Source organism: Tetrao urogallus (genome assembly GCF_951394365.1).
Source record: "Tetrao urogallus genome assembly, chromosome: 20".
Classification (NCBI taxonomy): Eukaryota; Metazoa; Chordata; class Aves; order Galliformes; family Phasianidae; genus Tetrao; species Tetrao urogallus.
The window spans coordinates 5,351,215-5,374,430 of record NC_136833.1 but is presented as its reverse complement, the minus strand read 5'-3'; the positions used below and the strand labels follow the sequence as shown (position 1 = coordinate 5,374,430).

At 47.0% G+C, this 23,216-nt stretch overlaps 1 protein-coding gene across 1 annotated transcript in view; it reads right to left on the bottom strand.

Annotated features, from left to right (window-relative positions):
* LRRC75A (leucine rich repeat containing 75A) overlaps positions 1 to 23,216 on the bottom strand; it is a gene marked incomplete at both ends in the record, with an annotated part of 44,443 nt that overhangs the window by 5,526 nt on the left and 15,701 nt on the right. The window contains one exon of the mRNA XM_079545286.1: positions 11,839 to 11,951. Within this exon, the coding sequence (XP_079401412.1) occupies positions 11,839 to 11,951 (113 nt within the window). The remainder of the gene's footprint in view (positions 1 to 11,838; positions 11,952 to 23,216) is intronic.

Here is a 23,216-nt window from a genome sequence, read left to right as displayed (position 1 = left end):
GCATTTTTCAAGCATGTCATTAGGAGCACAGCTGCAAGGTATTCTGCAATTCTCTCCCAGATTTCCTCTTGCAGCAAGCAGACACCCAGCTCTGCATGCAGCACACCTCCCCTGCGTGCCCAAGAGCAGGGCTGCTCCAGGAATAGCTCTTTGTTTTCCTTTCCAAACCCAACTGAATTTTCTTTGGCTCCTCACCAAGCTATGCAGGCCTGTTCCTCTCCTATTGCAAGCTCAAAGCTCACTAAATGCATGGGATAGTTGATGGGAAGAGTAGTTTCTGGGCACCCAAAGGCATCCCTTGCACCTGAGAGAGCTGACAAGGGTCTCAGCTTCGTCCACAGTGCATTAGTGGATGGGCTGTTGGCATCATAGAATATTTTGAGTTGGAAGTGACCCATAAGGATCATCAGAAGAACCTTGAGCAATAAATCCTTCCCATCACAGCGAGATCAGTTGAGAATCTCTGGTTCACGTTTCATTACTAAAGATGGACATTGCCCTGTGCCCATATAATCTCTCTGTGGATATGCTACGTTCTAACAGCTCACGATAGAAGCAATGAGAAAAAGTCGTTTTCACCCATGGATGAGCACTGACCCTCTCTGCTTCAGCTCCTGCATCACTCGATGGAAAGCCATCCACTAGAGAGCAGTGTCACCCAGCCCGTGGTGCCTACAAGCAACACGTCACATTTACAGCTGGCTTTAAATGCACCTAAGCATCCAAGTATTCAAAACAACGTGTGCATGGAGGAAAGAACCTGGTATTTTGAGTGCAGTGTCTCTTTAGGGAGGAACAGCATTCAGATGAAGAGAACAAAAGAAGCAAAGACTCTTCATTTGGGGCTAACGTCTCCCCACATGCCTCCAATTCCAGGAACCTGAGGAAAACCCTTCTGAGTCCAACTCCCAGAGCTCACACCCAGGCTGCTGGGGAAGCAACTGCATCTGGGAGATCTTTGATGACCTACAGGCACTGATAGAGGTACACAGCAGCAGCCCCCAGCACAGGTGGGTGGGTTAAACCAAGCCAAAGGTCTGGGATGGACCAAAATTGGATGGTTGGACATGGTGGTCTTAATTATTCTGACCTTAATGGAAAGAGCACCCACTGCTTCCCGTGGCTGTGCCATCAGAAAACCACTCCTTCCCTGCACTGAGATCACTGCTGTACCCGTGGCACCGCATCACCCTGATGTTTAGCAAAAGAACCCAATTAAACCTCTAGAAGCAATGAGACTCAGAAAACGAAGCACTGTTAGCCGAAGAAGCAACTTGATAAATATCTCCAGCAGGGATAATTAAGCAGAAGAACAGCTTTCATTTGCACATTGCACAGCCAGCTCCTCATCATGGTCCGGAGCTGAGGTTGGATCTGAGTGGAAAGCAATCATCCTCTATGCAAAAAAACACCATTTATGTGTTACACAAAGAGGGATTTTTCCCAACTTGTTTTTAATTTCCTGCCAAACAAAATTCTAAAAATAAGCATTTGGCATCAAAACACTTTGCTGTAATTACAGCCCTATTTAACTTCTCGCAGAAAAATGTAAATATTTCACTGTTGGAGTACTCCTTTTTTTCTTCCCTCATTCTCCCCAAAATGAAATGTATTTACAGCCTTCCTTCTATGCTACATTTTGCACTCAACAAACCTGCATTTTCCTATAGAGAAAATGTGCTGGAGTATTTCCAACCAAATCTACTCCAGTGTAATAAGAAACTGCAGCTGACGCCCCATTAATAACAGGCATTTGAAGGAAAGGCAATTTGCACCAGTGCCAACAGAAAACCAATCAAGAATTTAAAAGAAAACAACATGTTGGGTTTGTTGCTTCTGTAAATGACCTCCTGGAAGAGAATTTGACCAGAATTTGAATTTCTTCAAGTTCGCATTAAACAATAGGAATATTTTCTTTAAATTCTAGCATAGAAGAAGCTGAAAAGGCCCTTGGAAAGGGAATTTTACAATTGAGTGTATTAAATTAAAAACAAATCCAAGTCCTGATTGGGTTTACACGAGCAGTTCCCCAGAACAGAGTAGGGAGCTTGGTGAGGAGCCAGTGCGATCGGAATAGAAGACCTTTGAATTGGGTTCTAGTCCTTAGTGTCTAAAGGGAAGAGGCCACAGGAAAGGAAATCATCAGAAAATTGATCATAAAAGCACTCTGTTTGCTGCCAATGTTTTAAAAACAGATCCGAAATAGTGAATTGAAAGGCAGAGGGAAGGAAAAGGAAAGGAATAGGGAGGGTGAGAGAAAGGCAGGGGCTGGGATGGATGGGACAGCAGAGGCTGATGGTCCACATGTGGATGGAAGGGTCTGGTGCTAATTATCATCATCTGTTCCTGCCTGGGAAAGGTTCCACAAAAGCGCAGAGAAAATAACACATAGAAAACTAAACAGGATTTCACTGGAAGTTGGATGTTCACCCTTCGTGGAACTTATTTGCCCTTCCTGCTCCTTACATTCCACCAGCATGAGGGGAAGGCAAACAAGGTTGATGTTTGGGGCTGGGGATGGAGAGAAGCTTCAGCTCTGCTCCTCCAGCTCAGTTTTCTCACCAGAAACCAGCTCAAGGAATCCAAAAAAATCCCCTCTCCCAACTGCTCTTCCTGCAATTACGGAGCAATCAGCCGCTAGAGTGTATGCTTGGGGTTTCACTTTCCCTAAACTGTTTATTTTGTTGGAGCACAGATCACATTTGGAAGAGTTCAAGCAGGCAGGGGTCCCCCATTGCCTCTACTGTGCTGATGAGAGCCAGAGCACGAGCAGCAGCCTGGCTCCCAGGGCTCTGCTCCTCGCTGGGGCTGATGCCTTTGATCTTTTACAATAAGGGTATTGAATCACTGGAGATTGCCCAGGGAGGTGGTGGATCCCCACCCACAGTCAGGCTGGAAGGACTCTGAACTGTGGGTGTCCCTGTGCATTGCTAGGAGTGGGACTAGATGGCTTCTGGGGGGTCCCTTCCAACTCAAACCATTCCAACCATTAAGGTTGGTGAAAACTTCCAAGATCATCTAGTCCAACCATCCACCCATCCCACCATGCCCACGAAACAGAGTTATGGAACCATTCAGGTTGGAAGGGAGCTGTGGCACCGGGACCTCCGTGGTAAGAAAGGCTCCATCACAAGAGTAACTTGCAGCCAAGCAAAGAGGAGGTGGGCAAATGGAGGAAACCAAGGTGAACCCTCTTGACCCAGCCTCTGGCCTTGCTATTTTCCTTTTAACAGACCCTTTGCACGAGCCTGGGATGCAGCCACTTCTGGGGACACAAAGCCAAATGGAAGGAAAGAGGCAACGAGGAGCATATTTAACCGAGCCCAAAGAAAATACGCTCTTCCAGCAGAGCTGCATTTCTTTTGGCAGACCACTGCCCCACTAATGGTGGGGATTTCAGCCTTCATCTCCCTTAAGAAGATGAAAACAGAGCTAATATCAGCAGGGACGTGAGCTGCCAAGAATTCCTTTCAGCTGGGCACAGCAGAGGTAACACGATATGCTGCTCTGTTCCGTGCTGCAAAGCTCACACAGCCCCTCCTGGGCTGTACATTGTGCTGGACAAGCAGGAAAACCACAAAAACTTTCCCCTATTTTCCCTCCCTGCCTGTTCAACATCCTTGCTTTTCTGACACAAGACAGGCCCTGCTATCAGCTGTATCAAATTTTGAAGAAAAAAAAAAAAAGAACAACCAACCATGAGCAGGCTGCCCTCTGCCATTCAGCTTCCCAACTGCAAACATTTTGCCCTTTCTTTCTGTTTTCTGTACCCATTGGTGATGACATTTCACATGCTCTGAGCCAGCTGTTGGATCAGTGCTGGAGAGATCAGCACAAACCTTCCCAAGGTAACTTATCTATATTGCATGAACACATATACATATATTCTATTTACCAGCCTTCAGGATGATGAGCTGCATTTTAACACCCAGCGTCCCAAATGACCAAAAAGCTGATGAAAGCAGGAGCAGCTCAGTGATGCGTTGGCACAGTAACACAAAAGCCAAACCACACAGTTTGGCACTGAGGTGCTGGCAGCCCCTTTCTGGGATGCAGAAGCCCCATCTGCACTGGGTTGAGCACTGCCAGGATGGATATTTGGCCACCCCAGATGGGCACATGGCATAAGGGGCTTTTTTTCCCCCCTATTTTTTCCCCACTTACTGGCACAGTCAGACAAGGGAACACATTACATTTAATTACAAAGTATTTGACTTGAAGGAGACAAGTCCCAGTGTATGGGTCACTGCAGGGTGAGCTGGGATCTCATCATTACGCTTTCATCACTCCCAGCATTATTTAAAGCATTATTCTCATACAAATTGTGCAGCAGCAAACCCAAAAAGCTGAGCAGAAGCACAGCCTCAAGCCCAGAGCTCATGTGATGCATGAGCTCACTCAGCACCTCCATTTACTAACAGTGCACAATGTGAAAGGGCTTTAAAACACCAACTCAATGCTCTATCAAAGCTTCATCATAAAGCTTGATCCTCTTAATTGGGGAACATAGCCTGGGGCTGCCCAGGAGCCGGCTGCATTGGGCACTTCTTGCAATGGAAAGGAATAGGGCAGCAGCTGCTTGGGACAAGGCAGCCCATCACGAGGTGCTTGGAGGGCTTCCAAGGAGGGGAGGAAGTGTGTGGGGGGAGTTAATTATCTCAGCAGCCAGTTCCTCATTTAATAACAATTCCTTCTAGTTGCTTTCCTGAGTTTTGAGGGTGGATTCAGACGATGTACTGAAAGCAAATCTAATTTCCACTCCCTCCAGACACAGAGGAAGTGGAGGAGTAATTATAAATAACAAAAATCACACTTTTAATAGTCAAAGCCTTTTCTAATCAGGCACGGAACCAGGAAACACATTCAAAGAGCAATGGACCTCAGTGGGGCTGCTGGTCCTCCTCCCTCCTCACCCGCCCAGGAGGAAAAAGGAAAGGACCAGAGCACAGCTCCAGCTCCCTTCAAGCCAATTATCACCTACAGATGTTCCCTCCAAGGGGAGGAAAGCCCTGGTGCTATAAATCACCTCCTTCCACCTTCACTGCCAGGAAAGATTTCTTCTCTGTTAGGAGATTTTCTACCACTTTTGGCTGTCAGTTCATTTGTTCAAACCACGAAGAGCTAAGGCAATTCAAGCATTTGTCAAAATCAGTATTCAATGGTGGAAAAAAATAAATGGTGCTGCACCGTTTGGGTTAATTGTTTTAAATTCTGGAGCATCCCAGTAGGCTTGCACAGGGGCAACACACAGGGAAAGGGCTCAGTTTACAGTGATTGAATGGAAAACACAAAGCCCCTTCCAACTCTACATCTCACACGCACCCGGATGGCGTTTCAATATGCATGCATAATTTACTGTTTAGCTCTAACAGGCTTAAAAATTAGGTCTGTGTGGCAGTGGGAGCAGCCCCAGTGAGCTGTGATGTGTTGCTGCAGGGCTGTGTGAGTGAGCAGAACACGAGGCAGAAATTGGAATCAATGGAAATCCTCATTGCTATGCATGGAATAATGACCACGTGTTTGTAAGTGCCACGCTCTGCAAATGAGGAATCCTGAATGCTGCATAGAGAAGCACTCAAATGCTGGGAGATGCTGACCCAAGGGCATTGAGCCCCACTGCAAGGCAGGGCTCTGGCTGCTCTGTGCAATGGGACACGTGGACACAAATCCCAGCCAAAATCAGAGCTGGCTGTCACCCTGCAAAACATCCCTACCAGGAGCTATTTCAGACAGCAGAAAGCCCTTCAAAGAGGCACTTTGCTGTCCATAAGCAAAGGGATGCTGTCCATAGCAGTGGCTTAAGCAAATTCCCTATTTCCAAGTCAACTGATACCAATTCAAAGTGCCCAGCTTAGAGTAAATGTTCGTGGGTTGGATGGATGCAGACCCCACATAGCACACAGCCTCTTTCTCCAGCTGCCATGCCCGAGTGCTGCATACCCCTGCTTGCCCACGTTGTTCTTCCCCCAGATTTGGCTAAAAGTTTGCATATTCACAGCCATCTCACACCAATACCTATTGGCATTCCCACTTTCTGAGGTCCTGAAAGAGTCCCAGGGCAGCCACAGTACTTTCTGGTGGCCACTGTGCTCCCTGCCCATGGCCAGGAGAGCCCTGCAAGCAGAAACTCCTCAGCTTCCAGAAGGCATTTCTGTATGTGCAGCGTTGGGATTTGGCCTGTTCAACCACTGCTCCATCTGCCCCAAATCCCATCAGTCCAAATATCTTGAATATGCAAAACCCCAGCACATTCATACTATGAACACCAACAGCATAGGAGCTGGGATGAACCTTTCTTTGGACACCTCAACCCAATTCCAATGCACAGTTTTAGCATGCAGAGGGGCACAGCATCCCTTGCCCCCCGTTTTGTCCCAGCAAACTGCAGCATCAAAGGCAACATCACATCCTTCAGAGCTGTGCTAGGCCATGAACAACCTGCTGGGCTGCAACAAACAGCTCGATGGAGCAGCTGGCCTCTGCCAGATGATATAAACTTATAAGCATCTGGGAAATTACAGTACTTCCATCTCTGTTGCACAAAATGGGCCCCAGGATGAGCAGTGCTGGCTGGGAAAGCTGAGGGCAGTGACCCGGAGCAGTCCCTCCCACCAGATGCTGTTGCAGGAACAATTCATTTCCACCCTACAATTGCATATCTGGTGGCCAGATAACTCCCAGGGGGAACAAATGAAGGAATGGGGAACTTGCCACCTGCTGATCCTCTCCACTGGGATCTTTCTGGGATGTGCTGATCCCCCAAGAATCATAGACTCAGAATCATTCAGGTTGGAAAAGACCTCTCAGATCCCCAAGTTTAACCCCACCACACCACCTCCTTGACCACTTCCCTCAATGCCACATCTTAACACCTCCAAAACTTCCTTCTGTTTGTTTCTAGTTTGCAGCTTGCTCATGTCAAATCTTCAATGCAACAACAGCACAACTTGACCCCTCTAGTTGGGTCCAATGTCCTTTTGCAATGTACTATGGAAGGTGGGGGGAAAACAGGCAGGTTGATCTGGTCTATCTAAGCCTTGCAAAAATCGAGAGCCACAGGTAAAACTTGTAAAACAGGTGAATTCTGCCTTCTTTTATAATTATGAAAACATTCTTTGTTTCAAAGAGATCATTAAAGAGTCCTTCAAGTGTTCCTAGTTTGCTGCCTACTGCAGGTATCTGCCCATCAAACACCCAAAAGGTCTAAACAGAACACATTTAGTGCTGCTTTCCAGCAGAAGAACTTCAAAATGCCACGGGTGCTGAAGAGCAGAAAGGTCACAGAGGTGGAAAAGCTTAAAAAAAGAAATCCTTCAAATGCCAGCTGGCTTTCCTCCTCCTTCCCCACAGGGCAGGCACGGCACTGGCTGAGCCATGCAGCTCTGCTGCTGCTTCCTCTGGAGGAACCGTGGCTTATCGCCATTCCTCAGTGTTGCTGCTCTTACAGCCAGGGCAAGGAGTGATGAGAGAGGTCATGAATAGGGCTGAGCAGAGTGCTTTGAGCTGAGAGCTTTGCCTGAGAGCAGTGCTCTAGGAGAAAAGCTGAGTGAGCCGTGGTGATGCATTACACGGGATGCTGAGCACACCCAATGCTCAGCATGCAGCCACTTGGAAGGCCAAGCACCCCAGGGGATCCTGCATGTCCTCCCCTTGTCTCCCACTCTCCCAAAGCTATCACTCCCATCCACGTCACACCAGGTATTCCCATCAAATGAAGCCATCCTGCTGTTCCTAGATTACCACATCTGCAAAACCCAGGAGACATGACACGATGTGAGACTCTTCCAGTGGCCATTTGGTTTTCCTTTGCTGTCTTGGCCAGGTTTGAGAGCCAAAGCACAGCAACACACAGATTAAATCTTGATTTCCTACCCTCTTAGTACAACCAATGGCAAAAATACGGTATGATGAAGTCAGGCAGACTCTCCTGTACTTTTAGGGCAATTAACAGGAAAAAAAAACACACCACACCATAGTAAATAAGCACAGTATTTCTAATGCTCCAGGATGCACATGGGGACGAGCTTCACTCTGCCCCAGCTCCCATTATAATATCACACACAGCAGCCAGCACTCAGCTTCTGCCTGGAAACGAATTGCTTCTGTCTGCAGACAGCCTTGGAAATCACCTGCACTGACTGCAAAGCAATCTGCAACACAGCCCAGCAGCAGAGCACTGTACAACCTCCCAGCATGGATTTCCTCCATGTGTTGGACCACACAGTCCCCACTCCACCTCCTCTCACTGACGGATGGAGGCTGGAGGTTCTGAAGGAACCATTTGTCGCAAGAGCTTTAACTTCTGCCACTGCTCGCCTCCAGACTCCCAGCACTACTGAAGATTTGCATCCACAAACATTTGGTTGCTCTCTGTTTACAAAAGGAAGGGCACATTTTTCATGCACCAGGGCTTCTCCTTGTCAAAACTGTTGATTTCTTTTTTTCCCCTCTTGAATTGCTTCACAAGGGCTTTGTATAGAAACACGAGCAGACACTGCAGCAAGCATGAGCAATGGGCAGCCAGCATTCCTCTGGAACAGAAATGTTTTGTGCTCTTGGTGAAATCAGGAGTGGGATTTGAAAAGGCCTCTAAGATCATCCAGTCCAACCATCCACTCAACCCCACTGAATAGAAACAGAAACATTAAGGTTGGTAAAAGACCTCCAAAATCATCCAGTCCAACCACCAATCCACTCACCATCATGCCCACTAAACCATAGAACCACAGACTCATTAAGGTTGGTAAAGAGCTCCAAGATCATCTGGTCCAACCATCCACCCATACCATCATGCCCAAGGAACAGAGTTATAAAGCCAATAAGGTTGGAAAGATGCTGCAGGGACCTCCATAGTGAGAAAGGCTCCATCACAAGAGTAACTTATGACCAAGCAAAGAGAAAGGGGGCAAATAGAGGAAGCCAAGGTGAATGCTCTTCACCCATTGTTTCCTACCAATAATTAAAAGCTGCTTAACCTCCATGAGTAAACCACTGGGTCAAAATACACTCCTAACAAAGCCAACATCAGCAGACTCTCTTTCACTTCCCTCCCCTTCCTTTGGGCAGGTTGAAAGGGGCTATAAAGAAAGAGGGACAGATTCTTGAGCAGGGTGTGTTGGGATAGCAGACATGGCAGCGATGGGCTGATGGTTGGAGTGGATGATCTCAGTACTGTTTTCCAACCTTTATGAGTCCGTGACAGGACAAAAGGAAATGGTTTCAAACTAAAAGAGGGGAGATATAGATTGGATATAAGAATAAGTTCTTTACTGTTAGGGTAATGAAGCACTGGCTGCTCAGAGAGGAGATGGATCCCCATCAGTGGAGACATCCAAGGTCAGGCTGGAGGGGCTCTGAGCACCTGGTGGAGCTGTGAGTGTCCCTGCTCATAGCATGGAGCGAGATCGGATGGCCTTTAGGGGAGTCTCTTCCAACTCAAATGATTCTATGGTTTCTCCTCAATGTGTATGTGTAGAAGTTCTTCTCTAAAGGCATGATACACCCTGACTCACTTGGTTGGAAATATTGCTTGGGCTCTGCCTGGAAAAAGAGATAAAATGCAACCCTCTCTGCAAAAGTTCAGTTAAAATATTTCAGTTAAAATATGGTAAAACATGTAGGACACTTCACCCAGCAATCTCAATGAGAAGAATCACCTGGCACTGAAATGGTGCTGAATTCTCCCAAGGAAGAAACAGACTGTTGTTATAGCAAAAAGAAGGAATTTTCTGAGCCTAAAGAAAAATTCCCAAGCAGCTTTGACACTGAAGCTCAACAGGAAGCATTCCTCCTCAGTGAAATGCATTTTACTGGCATGTTCCCACATCTCCTGTAATACCCTGGGAAACAAAGCACAGAGGGGTAGCACAGCTGGAGGGGTCATTTGGTTTGAGGAGAGCTAGATGGGACAGGCTGGGTGTGTGGGTGCTGCAGATGGGAGCTGGGAGCTCTGCCTCACACAGGGGCAAAACACCTCCAGGCACAGCAATGATAGCAGGGGAGCCAAGTCCTAGGCTGCAGCAAGTGAAGATAAGTCCAAATGTAGCAGCAATGGATGCAGAAACAAAGGAAGAAAATCTGCTTACCTCTAGAAGGCCTCACGTATGCAGAGATCCCCAGGAAGAGATATCTTTTCTACCACTGCCACCCCTAAATGAGGTCTGGAAAGGGGTGGATCTTGGCTCCATGCCTTCCAGTCACTCAGGTGAATTGCTTGCACCTGAGCAACCCTGGGTTGGCCCTGCCTTCCACCAGGTGTTCAATCACTGGTTCAGCCTGTGACTTAGCATTTCCGCTGCAGTTGGGAATGGTGGGGTGGGCTGGGGATCTTAGAGGTCTCTTCCAAACCTAATGATTCCATAATTCAATGAAATGTATGGCAACAGCTATGAAAAACCTGCTTGCTGCATTCACTCCATTCACACCAACACCCACACAGGGACAGAAAATGCCAGCCAGTGTCAGACACTTTTATGATTACACGCATTCTCCATCTCAGAGATTTACATCCCATCCAAGTTAAATTTCCTAACTTGTCCCAAGAGAAAAGTGATTGATATTGAGTCACAGAACTTGCAGAACTGAAGAAAATCATCACTGTGGCAAACCATGAACAAAATGTGCAAGACGGGCACTGGAGGAGAGCAATAGTGTCCTGCACCAGTAGGGTGTTCCTTGGGGCCTGGGGCAGTCCCTTAGCCAAACCCAACAGTTGTTGCAATAACATCACAGATCAGCATTAACAAGAATATTCCTGGAGTGAACTGGGAGCAATGTCATTTTTTCACTGAATGACATTACAGCATAAGGCATAACAAAGCTGGAATGTGTTCTAGCATTGACTGGCACTACTCGTTGGGCAGAGATAAAGGGATACTCTGTTTAAAGTGGAATTCAGCCCAACAAGACAGTCATGAAACAATAAAGGGATTTTGGGTCCGAAATGGAGAGATGTGGGCAGGAACCACATAAGGGAGGTGGCTGCAGCTTAGGGCTGCTGACAATTGGATTTGGAGAAGCAGCCTGGGCATTACAGCCAGCTGCTAATTACATTGCAGAGCAGAAGAGGAGCGTTGTTGGGTTGTGGATGGCCAAGAGACACATGCAGAAAAAAGTGAATAAACACAGTATTTGAAAATTCCTTGAGCATCTGACAGCAAAGCTGAGTCAAGCCAAAGCTGGGGACAGGATGCCCTTGTAGGTCAGACAGGGCACTTGCAAAGACAGCAGGGTGCAAGGGATGCCGAGCCAGGACTGTGGGAGACATGGTCCTAATCCAATTTGCCCCCTGGTCCTTTATTCCCTGAGCCTGCTTTCCTCCCCTCTTCTCTTTTCAGACTAAGCTTTCTCATAGAATCAGTCTCTTGCTATTGCTACAGATAGCATCTGCTATGTCAGGAACCAAAACTCTCTCAGGATCATAAGCAAACACCTGGATAGAAATCCTAACCCTGCCAGATTGCAGTTTCTTTTGCATTTCTCACTTTTCTCACTTCCTTCAAAAATTACATACGTAATGCATCACCTCACTGAAAGCAAAGTAACCTTTCCATCCCCATCAACCTCTTTCAGACATATTAGTTTCCAAGCACCAGAAACATCATTGGCCAAGATCTTTGCTGAGGACCAGGGCACTGGTTCATTTATTCCCCATTTATTCCCATGGCTGGGCACAACTGGGTTGATTTTCAATGCAAACAAGGATGTGCAATGGGGAAAGGAAAGTGGAAAACGAGAAACTGCCTCTGGTTGAATGTGAAGAAACTTGATGACCCAATGATGCATGGGGGAAAGAAGCAAGCAATGGAGATCAATGGGTGGCTTTGAGAAACGACTCACCAGGACTGTGGCTTCCTTTTCATGATGCCTTGACGTCTCCACTGTGAGTGGGGACTGAGGTGGTAGGTGAGCTGCCGACAGAGCTTCTCCATGGCCCCAATGTTGTCTCCCTCCTGCAAAGACAATGGGAAGACAATAGGTGAGGTGGCTGCGCCATGATTATCCTTTCAGTGGGATGCTCTACCCACTTCAGAAGGGACTATGCTAAAATTGCAAGGAAGGAGAACAAAATAACTCCAAACAATGATTGCTAGGATGCTACAAGGCCTTTGTTGCACCAAGAGAAAGCACACACATGGACGTGGTGAATGGGGATTCTTCTGCAAATCCATCTCCAAACACAGACGAAGGCTGCAAGCAGCAGCTGGCTGCCCTGCCACAGTTATTGAATCATTAAGGTTGGAAAGATCAATAAGACTATCCAGTCTGACCTTCAATTCGTGGCTGTGACTGCTCTAGACCACATTTCTCAGTGTCACATCCTCACTTTTCTTGAAAACATCCAGGGATGGTGACTCCACCACCCCCCTGGGCAGCCTGTGCCAATATCGCACCCATCAAGACTCATACAAAAGGAACTGCCCATCACATATCCATTGCCATTAAAGCCATTTTGCAGAAGAACATGAAGAGATTTGGTGAACTGATGGAGACTTCAGGAAGAGTGCTCACCAGAAACTCCCCAAATACCTATTTGATAGGAAAAAGAGCTTCAAGGAAAGCAGTGATTCTGATGGAATCTTCTCAATTGCAGTTAAAAATTCCACACAAAATGACAGCAAGAAAATGAGAATGGATTGACTGAAAAAAAAATATCTCTGAACTGAATTTGGTCTTAGGAATTCATTCTCAGCTCACCACTGCTCTTTATTCATGCTGATTGCTCAAGGTCTTGCCCTGTGACATGGGTGCTGCTAGAGATCCATGTCTTACCCATCAGGATGCCCAATTATCACTGCCCTCCCGCCCCCTCCTTCAGCCTGGCTGGGAGCCACGTGCTTTGCAGTGTGATTTATGCAATGCTTTCTCCCACCTCACCTCGCAGTCAGTGGAGCACGACAGGTTCTATAAAGACATTATAAATGTTATATTAACCAAGGAGCAAACTGGATTTTGACTAATCACATCTGGGTGTGCAGGGAAACAATTCCATCAGGTTCTTCTCAAGTGAAAAACAAAACAAAACAAAACAAACAGAGGGCACATCTGCAGGAACAGAAGTATCAGGCATAGGGCTGTAACCCCTATTTTTCATCACCATATCATCACACTTAACCTTAAATAAGGGGTTTAATCCCAAAGATTTTTGTTTTGGTAAATGTCACTGTTTAGCACAGGGAAGAACACACAGCTCACCTCAGGGGCTGCACTCTTGATTGGACCTGCCCAAAGCCACCAGGACCCACCACCATCAGCAGCACATGCGACAGCATTCCTATGGGGCTGGGCCCTGAAAACCCATGTACAAAAGTTACCCTGTGCTTCCTCAACTCGAGCTTCCAAGCAGTGACACAGTTGAAGTCGTGCCAAAATCAGAGCTGGACGCTCACGCTACAGTTTAAACAAAGTGTTTTTCCTTGTTTATTATCCAGGTCTATTAGGAAATAATCAAAGCTGGCACACGCCCTGGTGGGACTGAGCCCAAAAGTTTGTTTGGAAACTGATGCAGCTGAAAGAATCCGTGCAGCTCATTCGTGTGGAGGAAGTAGAACCTCGCTTCCCTCTGAATGGGGAGTGCTGGGCAGAGGGGCTTCATGCACCCACAGCAATCCCCCACTCTTTCCCTGCTCAGCCCATTGTACAGCTGGGTTTTTGTGGTCAAAGGGCATGAAAAAATCTCAACCTGGAAGAATTGAAAGGCACAGCACATGCTTTTCAGTGTGGGAGATGTGATGCTAAGTGTGGGACAAGTGGAGAGCAGAGGTTGGGCCCCTCACAGGGCCCCTCTCCCCTCCTCCAGCCCCTGGAAGAGGAGATTCATGAGGCTGCAATCCCTTAACCAAATGCAGCTGAGGCAGCCATGGCCGTGCTGCCCTCCTGCTGTTGTGATAGGAAGCAAAGGGGTGACACCATGGGAAAGCAAACATCAGAGAGCTTTGTTCTTGCTGTGGCTCAACAGTGGCCAAATCCCTGTATAGAATAACCCAAGCTGGAAGGGACCCACAGGGATCACTGAATCCTTGCTGGGTGGCAGGGCCAGAGTGTGTTCAGGATCATGAGCACAGGGATCCAGTCCTACTGGCATCACTGTGATGGGACCACACTGCCATCGGCATACTGGGGTGAGAGTAACCCCAAAAATGACTCCATGAGAAGAGAGATGGGGTTGGGTAATAACCAGGTGTGGGCTTGAGCTGGGAGGGAGAGCCGTGTCGTGGGTTTGGATGGGAAAAGATGCACAAGGCTGAAACTGTCAGGGGTCCCACAAACATCTGCCCACCTCACTCCTCCTAGCGCCTTGCAATAAAGACATGATAGCAGATACCTCTGTCTTCATTAAGAAGGCAACCGTCTGCTCCTCCCCCAGCAGCAGAGCCTGGGGGGCAGCCCCCTGTTAAATGGGTCAGCAGTAATGACCAGAGAGCTGTGACAAAGCCCTCCTGCTGCAGCACAGCGGGGCGCCGGCCCAAATTAGAACAATTAGCCATGTCCCACGACAGGTTTTCACTGGCATTATTACACAGTCTCATGTTGCTGTCACTCCCAATCAATCTCCGGGCAAGAAAAGGTGCTGCACTGCAGATCCTAATGTGCGACAAGTCCCAGAATGGCCTTCCAAACCAGGATTTGGGCTTAATTAAGCTCTGCCTGTGCACAACCCACTGTAACCACTGCCCAGGGAAGCCACACTCATCCTGGGAGAAAATCTCTGCACATTTGGTGCACAGATCCCCAGCCATGATGTTTTCCTTCCATATGGGTCAGTGGATGTTGACCCTTACAACATGACCTATTTCATATCCCTGAACAAGGGAGGAGCTGACAGATTTCCCCCTACACACTCCTTGCTTTATTTGTCTTAGGTGATTAGCTAGGATTGTCCTTCTTTTCCTTCAGGTTATTCCTAATAAACCAAACTGTTTGGATTATTAGTTTGGATTATTATGAGGAAAAAAGGTAGTGAAGAGAAAAAATCATGCTCAGAACGGTAAACAGAGCTATTACTCAGTAGCACAAAGTCATAAAACAGTGAGAGATGCTCTAGAAAGCACTGAGACAGATCATCCTAAATGATTTTTGGCACACATCAGAGATGTTCTTACAAATTAGCAGGCAGCCAAGAAGAGCAAACCCCCAGCAAACCACGCAGGGATTGGAAAGGAATGGCAGTAAAACAAACCTGCTCCCACCTTATTTACCTGCAAACATGAAACGTAAAACCCCGAGCCAAGGAAGGAAGACTTTTCTTTGCAGAACACCAAAGAAACAAAAGAGATTCAGCCACTGTTTATAAAGATGAGCAAAGAAATGTGTGTAGAAGGGAAAGGTTTCAGCACTTGGGTCCCTCCCTAAATGCCTCAGCAGTGTTCAGAAGGGTGAAGCCAGAATCGTGATGCATTCAGTGGTGACTTTTTATTTATTTTGACATTTGGATGGCTGCAGCAGGATCCTGGCATTCAAATATGCCTTGACTAGCTCCTGGGCTTGTCACCTACGTCCCTTCCTCCGACACCTATGAATGACCCTGCCCCAAAGGATGTGCTTCCCAAAGGGCTTTCCCCACATCCTGCTTTGATGAAGCCAACACTGCTGAGCTTAAGATGCCTCCCCTTTCAATGTAGTCATGTGGAACTGAAGTCATCTAATGGGTTTTGAAGTCATCTAATGGGTTTCTGGTTTTCTTTTTTTCCCTCCCTGTTGAAGCACAGGGCTGAATTGCAGCCTATTGTTGCTTGCAGACATCTGCGGGCAGAGCAGCACCAGATTTGCCTTTTGAAGCCCAGAGGGACTTTTATCCAGCAGTCAGACAAGTCCTCTCATCCTGCCTAACCTCCCATAGGCACACAGCCCTGGGCTGCCCACTGCCTGTGACCCCAACAAGACTGGGACCAGCATCATCCTATGGCTTCTATAGGGGAAGAATGCACCTCTGAATTAATTTGCTTTATAAAATGGCCAAGAAAGGACCAGCTGGAAGAAAATGGAAGTCTCCTGTATGAGAAGATTTGCTTTTTTGCAGGACAAAATGCATCTATTTGGACATGGGAAATTTATGTTTGGGATTGCTAGCCCCTCTCAGCATGGCTCCAGGAGCCATGTCCATCCCAAGCTCCTCTTACATCCCATCCCATCATCCACAGAGCAGCAGGAGCCTCCAAAAGTTATCAAAAAGTCAAGAAAAATAAACCAGCTCCAAATTTCCCACTGCAGAAGGGCACTTGGTGGTGGAGCCAGCTCTGTGGGGTGCAGGATTTGGGCCATGGACCTGGGAACAGCGAGCGAGACCCCATCAAAGCACCATTCACCACTGGCTCCCCTTCAGAGAGCCAACCCCCTTGCTCCTGTTCTGCAGTTTTGTATTTTACAGTGAACACTGCTCACTTCCCAGGAACACGGTAGAGCTTAAAGATGAGCAGAGCATCCAGTAAGATTCTACATCTTATTTCAAGACATCTTACATAGGAATGTTTTTGTATACAACTATCTGAGATATTAAGAAGGGGTTTGTAGGAAATTCTACTGAGAGTTCTTTGAAAGTTGCATAGAAATAAAGACCCACATAAATAGGAGTTGCACAGAAATGCAATGCAAGCAGAACTCCAGATTGTGTCTGGATAAAAGATGTTGGATGAGGACAACTCCCTTCCTTCTGGTGTACTCAGATGGAGGAAGAGCATCTGGGCACTCATGTGTGGTTATCACCAGGTGTTGAAGACAATCTCAATTAAATCTTGGCCCAAGTTAGGACCTGGTGATACTGCAGCAGTAGCAGAGCACTGAGAGAATAAATTTGCAGAAACAAAGACAAGAAGTAGAAACCAATTTTGCAACCCTAATGCTACCATAAGAAGCACTCAACACTTGCCTTGACAAAAGACTGAAGTACAACACGATGGATTGGGTGTTGACATACTGAAATGAAAAGCAAGGTACAATAGGGCTTATCAAAAGGACCAGAAGTACATGATGAATGGGATTGCGTTGACTCAGGAAGTTATTTAAGAGAATTCAAGAGTAATATTACACATGGACTTTGGAGAAGCAATTAAAGAAGGCAATAAAATTCAAGGTGAAGGATGGCCCTGAGGGGAGCATGTGAAATAAAGGGAAATTGCAGAAAGGAATATAACAATCTTGTTCAAGATCTACTGGAGGGCACCCAGCTCAGCTCCCGCTAGAGAGAATAAATGAGCAGCCATCAAAACAAGCTGGGGAACAGCCAAGGACCTGCACTGAGCACTGAGTTTGGGATTCAGTTCCATGTTAGAAACCAGTGCAATATTATCATAGGACCCTGGGTTGGGTCAGAAGGGACCTTAAAGATCATTTAGTTCCAACCCCCTAGAATGAGAGCATGGGAAGGGGAGATCAAGTCCCTGCTGCACTGGTACCAAATAACCCAGAGTGTGAGGCAGCGACTTGCTGGACTTTGCCCAGAAATCACACTCCCTTCTATCCAAGAGCAATCACTGAACTTCCTTCTGGCAGCCCTTCTATCTGCAAGACTTTGACTCTTTGCATTTCCTTCATTCCCTTTCCCCCAGCAGAGACAGGGCAGTGGTGTCACCCCTGTGAGGAGCTGTCACATTCGTGTACCCTGGGGAAGGACATGAGAGCACATGGGAGCTCTCTCTCCATCAGCACGCCAGTCCTGTGGCTTCTCACCCACCCCAAATCCACAATTCAACAAAGAAAGTGAAATCTGGGGCACAAGCAAAACAAATAGTGAGGTGCTGGCACAGGTTGCCCAGAGAGGCTGTGGCTGTCTCATCCCTGGAGGTGTTCAAGGCTCTGGTCAACCTGGTCTAGTACCAGATGTGGAGGATGGTGGCCTTGCCTGTGGCAAGGGTTGGAACTTGATGATCCTTGGAGTCCCTGCCAACCCAAGCCATTTTATGATTCTATGAAAGAGATTTTTCTGCATGGCTCACTCCTCTGTCCTTCTGCCCTCATCTCCCCATATTCCTCAAACACTGGGGAACTGCCCCTGCGATGGAATCAAACAATCTTTTAGAGCATCTTTCATCAATTTGGATGAATACTAAGCTGGGTTTTTCTTGCGAGTCCAATGTGCCCGTGGCAAATTCCTTAGCAGCATGCTATCAACACTCTGAGATTGTCAGCAAATCCTCCTTATTAAACCATCCATTTCTGCAAACCCCCGCTGCAAGCAGACCGTTTACTCACTTAATATTCACATTTGCAGAAGTGAGACTCAACGAAATATTAAAACATCCATCCATGTGCCCACGGCACCCAGGACAGAACCTGTGAGCAGCCATAAAAAATCCCAACACGTGCTCCAGGTACACCAACACCACTCCCATGAGTTGCCAGGCAATCAATAAGCTTCTGTCCTACATGGTATATTATGTTCTGATTAAAAGCTAAATGAGCTGAACTCCAATGTCAATTACCATCAGAAAACAGCAATAAAACACTTTGTTATAGTTTAATGAGCTACTTGGCTCTCCATCCATCATTTCCCTCAGGGACACTCGGTTTTATCTGCAGAGGCTGCAGGTGGGGGTGTGCAGGATGGGAACAGCTCAGTCCCATGTTGGTGGCCTCATCCACGTGGCATCAGCTGTGGGCAAAGCTCCTCTGCCAGGGGTGAGGTGTGAGGGGACACCTCCTGAAACATGGCACAAAGCCCCACACACCCACAGGACTGCAAGCACTCCTTCAAATTATCATGCATCAGATGGTATTATTCACAAGATAACCCATGAACATGCCAGCTCTACTGAAACAAGCTCAGCAAATGCCTTCTTCCATCACTCATCCTTCTTTGTCAAATGTTTTCCAGTCAATATTCCACATGTGAGATTCTCTGGTAGCAAGGGGCAGGACCAGAAAAAATCTGCTCGACTCATGTTGGTTTTATGGCATGGATTCCACATGAGCACCTCTTCGACATGCTTCCCAGCTGACATTTTTTGGAGGGGAGCAATGCATTGAGCAAGAGACCAGGGACTTGGCTCAGATATGGGGTGGCTGAGCCCCAAATGAGACAAATTGCTGAGCCCCAACCCATGAAACAGATATTAGAACCTTCCCCACGAGCTTTCACTACACCAAAAGGGAGCTCTGTTAGTCATTACCAGGATCTCATGGCATTTTGCTGTCCACCACGAAAGGAGACCACCAAGACAGGACACAAGTAGAGCCCAACCATGGGCTTCAATCATGCTCATCAATGAGCATCAGCAGGAGAGCCAAAAGTGGGCGCACAGCAGAGGCAGCTTGGGTCTATCATCTGCTGGTTGGGTTTGCTCCAGAGGAGAAGTTAGTTGGGAAAAAAAAACAACAAATTGTTGAAGAAAAGATGGAACTTTGCTGGGAGAGCATCACAAAATGTCTTCTGCTTTGGGTTCCTTTCCTTTATCACCTGCTCCAGTTCCAACTTGTGCACCAAAGCCTTTGCACAGCGTCTGACATTTTGGAGCTCTGCAAGATCCGTCCCTGAGCTGACAAAAATCCACCCTGTGGCATTTGGGAGGGTTTGCAGACACTGGTGCAGCTGTTAGGAAAGGTCAACTTATTGTTATGGGAACTGAGCCGGCGTCAAGATTTTGAGTTGAAGCAATGCAAAGCAGAGAAGATAAAAATTTGATAAGAATGACCTGGCCATACTGCATGGGACCAAGAGGATGAGCAGGGAGAAACAAACATTTAAAATTTATTGCTTTTATCTTTGGTTAATGCAAACCTCATCCAGCTGTTCCAATAACACAAACGTGTTCACCCAGCCTCCTACACTCAGAACGGTGCTGTGCAGCACTTCAAGACTGTGGAATCACAGATTCCCCATTCATTGCCCCCACATGGTATCGTTTAGGTAGTGAGGATGTGAAAGGCTCCTTTGTCTCCCCACGCTGCAGCAAGAGCTGCACGTGCTGCCGGGCCTTTGCCCAGTTCCACAAATGAATCAGAGCTTTTAAATTCAGGGGAATTCTTCCTGTTGCTGGAAACACCACATGTGGATGGGTTTCCCCTGGCTCTCCTACACTGAACACACTGAATAGCCATCGTGTGCAGAAGTCTGTATCTGGGTTTCTGACTTCCATAGGGAAAGGTAAGAAAGAGCGAGGGATATTGCCTCTTTCTCTGCACCCCATTCCATATTTAAAAAAAAAATCACAATCTTCCCCAGCAAATTTGCTGGCATTGGTGCCATCACAGCCCATCTAGACCTCACCATTATTCCCATTTAGCCTTGATGGTAAAATAATTGCAAAGTGCAATTGCCTTCTGTGCAATTTTCTCATGTTTCCAAGGCACTCTGCTCAGCTTTAGCTTGTGCACAAAGGCTTTCGAGAACATCTCTCTTTTTATAAAGAGCAGAGGGCACAGCCCTTTAAATCAAGATAGAACCAGAGTTGTTAGCAGAGCCTGAGCTTCTCAGCCAGTTTCACACTGCAGGATATTTTAATGTATTGCAGATGTCTTAAATACCCATAAAGTGATCTTCAGACTTGGAGCAAAACTGACAAAAAAGAAAACCTAAGCCATTAATACAGAATACAATTGTCTTAACTGGATTCTCATTGCTTTCATATCAGATATTTGGGGGATTTACAGGTCGATGGGTCACCGCTTTTAGTAGCTTATCCTACTACAAAAATTAGTGTGATGTCAGAAACTTGTCAGACAATTTGAATTCAAGAGCAAATACCAACAGGCGTGGTGGAGGAGTTGGGTTATGAGCTTCGTTTTGATGGTCACGGTATTCCAGCTATATTCACTCCATATAAGCTGAGTTTGTTAATACACACTCACCCATGTGTCACAGCACACAGTGCTGTAAATTAGAGGAAAGATGCTCATATTACTTTCAGCACGGCTCCATCAGAAATAACACGCTTTAAAAATGCAGGGCATCAAAACCCAACATCATCTGTAAATCAAATCCTTATACCCCAGGGCTGAAGATGAAATAGACCATTCCAGTCAGGTCGTGATAACTGCTACTTCTTTATGCACTTTTTCTTGCTTTCATGGGTGATGATCCGTATAATCAAACCCACACTGCAAACCTGATCAATTTAGAGCTCACACAGGAAATCTGAGCCAGGGACCCATGGATTCTCAAATGACACAAAGTGCACAAGAAAAGAGATCTTCACTCTATCAGGCCCTGCACAAGCAAATCCCATCCTGCTTCCCATCTCAGCCCATCACCTCCCTGTTTTCTGTGAGGAGAAACAAGACCCCGTTTTCATGCTGACCTGTTTGTCCACATCCAACACCCTACAAATGGGGTTCCATTTCTCACCTCTCTTCTCAATGGGCTTGCAGAGGAGCAGCCAGGCAAAGCTGGGTCGGGAATAGGTTTTTGCTCAGCTGCTTTGCCAGCCCTTGGCACCAGCATGGGCAAAAATGTCTTCTTGCAAGGCCAGTCATGGGACAGGGGTAAGCAAAGCCAGCACTTCATCTTGCATTTACTCCAGCTTTCCCCCAGCAGCTGTAAGAGCCAGAGGAACCACTGCACCAAGACAGCAAGGGGAAAAGCAGCTGTCCCCCAAGGCTTCACTGTCTGTTCCCCCTCAAGCCCTGCTCGGTGCTCATCCCACGTCCAACAAGTCCTCAAGCAGGGGAAAGCCTGACTCACTCACTATCACAGTCATCAGTCATCCATACGTATGGCTACTGTCTATGGAAAAAAAGAAACCGCTTTAATTTTCCAGTAGTTTATGGCCAGATATTCCTGTTGGCAAAAAGAGCTGATTTTTTTCTTTTTTTCTTTTTTTTTTTTTTTTTTCTGCTAGGGCCCTTTCCTCCTTGCACATGTGTGTTTTCAGCTCCTCTGCCAGGAAAAAACCTAACTGGGTGTAAGGAAGATTTGGGGCATTGAGTAACCCATGCCCTGTGGTGTTCCCACCACTCTTTGTTCCCATTCAGAGCATGTCCTCCATTCAGAGCATGACCCTGGACAGACAGACATTGCACCACAGTGTCTGCAGTGCTGCAATCATCTCTTGAATCCACTGGGGGTTTGGCAATGGCTTGGTTGTGGGCTGTGCCCAGGGCAGCAGAAATGCACTCCCCAAGCATTGCTCTGGCTCATTGCCACGGTGCTGGGAGAAAGAGAAACTGCAAGATAAAATACACAGCTCCGAGGTCAAGGCTGTGGGGAAGGAAACACTAGTTTCAAATGTCTTTGATTGTATGCAAACGTCAGTCAAATTACATCATTCATCTGGGCAAATCCAGCCCTTGACCTCCAGGTTCCAGAAGAAAGCTGGTGTTCCTCTAACAAAAGTCACCCAAGCTCCAGCACCTCAGAGATCTCACAAGAGCAGAGCCCAGACCATGCTCCAAACACATGGCCATCCCTACGAGAGCAAACCCAAAGGGTTTCCATGTTTGAGTCCTCCAGCCTCCCCCAGCCTAAGCATTTCCCCTCGCTCCTGGTTTGAATTTGCTTGCTGGAAGCAGGAGCTGCTCAGCCACGTCAGAGAGCCCAGGCCAACTTTTCCTGGCCATGCAAAGCAGAACGTGTTTACCCAGAGCTTGGAAAAACCCATTCCATTTTTGTTTTAGCTGGGAGGAGAGGCCAAGGGGTCACCTTTAAGCTAAGGTGGTATAAATAGAGGCTGAGCATTGGGGTCTGCATCAATCCAAGCTTCCCACCTCCCTGTGGGCAAGTTCACAGCTGCCTCACCCTATACACATGTATAGGAGATCTAGGATGTATGTATATTTGTGCCAGGGGGTGTTATGGATACCTTTGGCTCCTGGCCCCATGTTCCCTTGCTCTCGTGTGAGGCTGCCAAATCTCTGCCAAAGAAATATAGGAAGAGCAAGAAGTCTCGAGTCAAAGGGCTGGAAAACAGCCCAGGTGGTGAAGGCATGCAGCCTGTTGGGGGACAGACAGAAAATCAGGGGATGAGGACCATGTGTATTCAGCAAGAGGCATCCCATGCAGAAGAAGAGATCCAGTGCTGCATGGGCTGCCATTTAAATGTGTTTAAAATCAGTTTCCCCCATTTTTCAGTAGAGGTGTGAAACGCCCACAAGGAATAGCAGTGAGTAAACCTCATGTATTTTACAGAAAATGAAAGAGGCAATGCTGCAGGTCCAGCTAAGACCCATGCATCCTAAGGATGTCCCTTTCCAAAAAACAGCTTACAAATAAAGCATGTGCTTGGGATACAGAGTACAACATGTGTGTTCCTGGCAGAAATTCAGAGGCTGATGAGCTCATGCAGAGA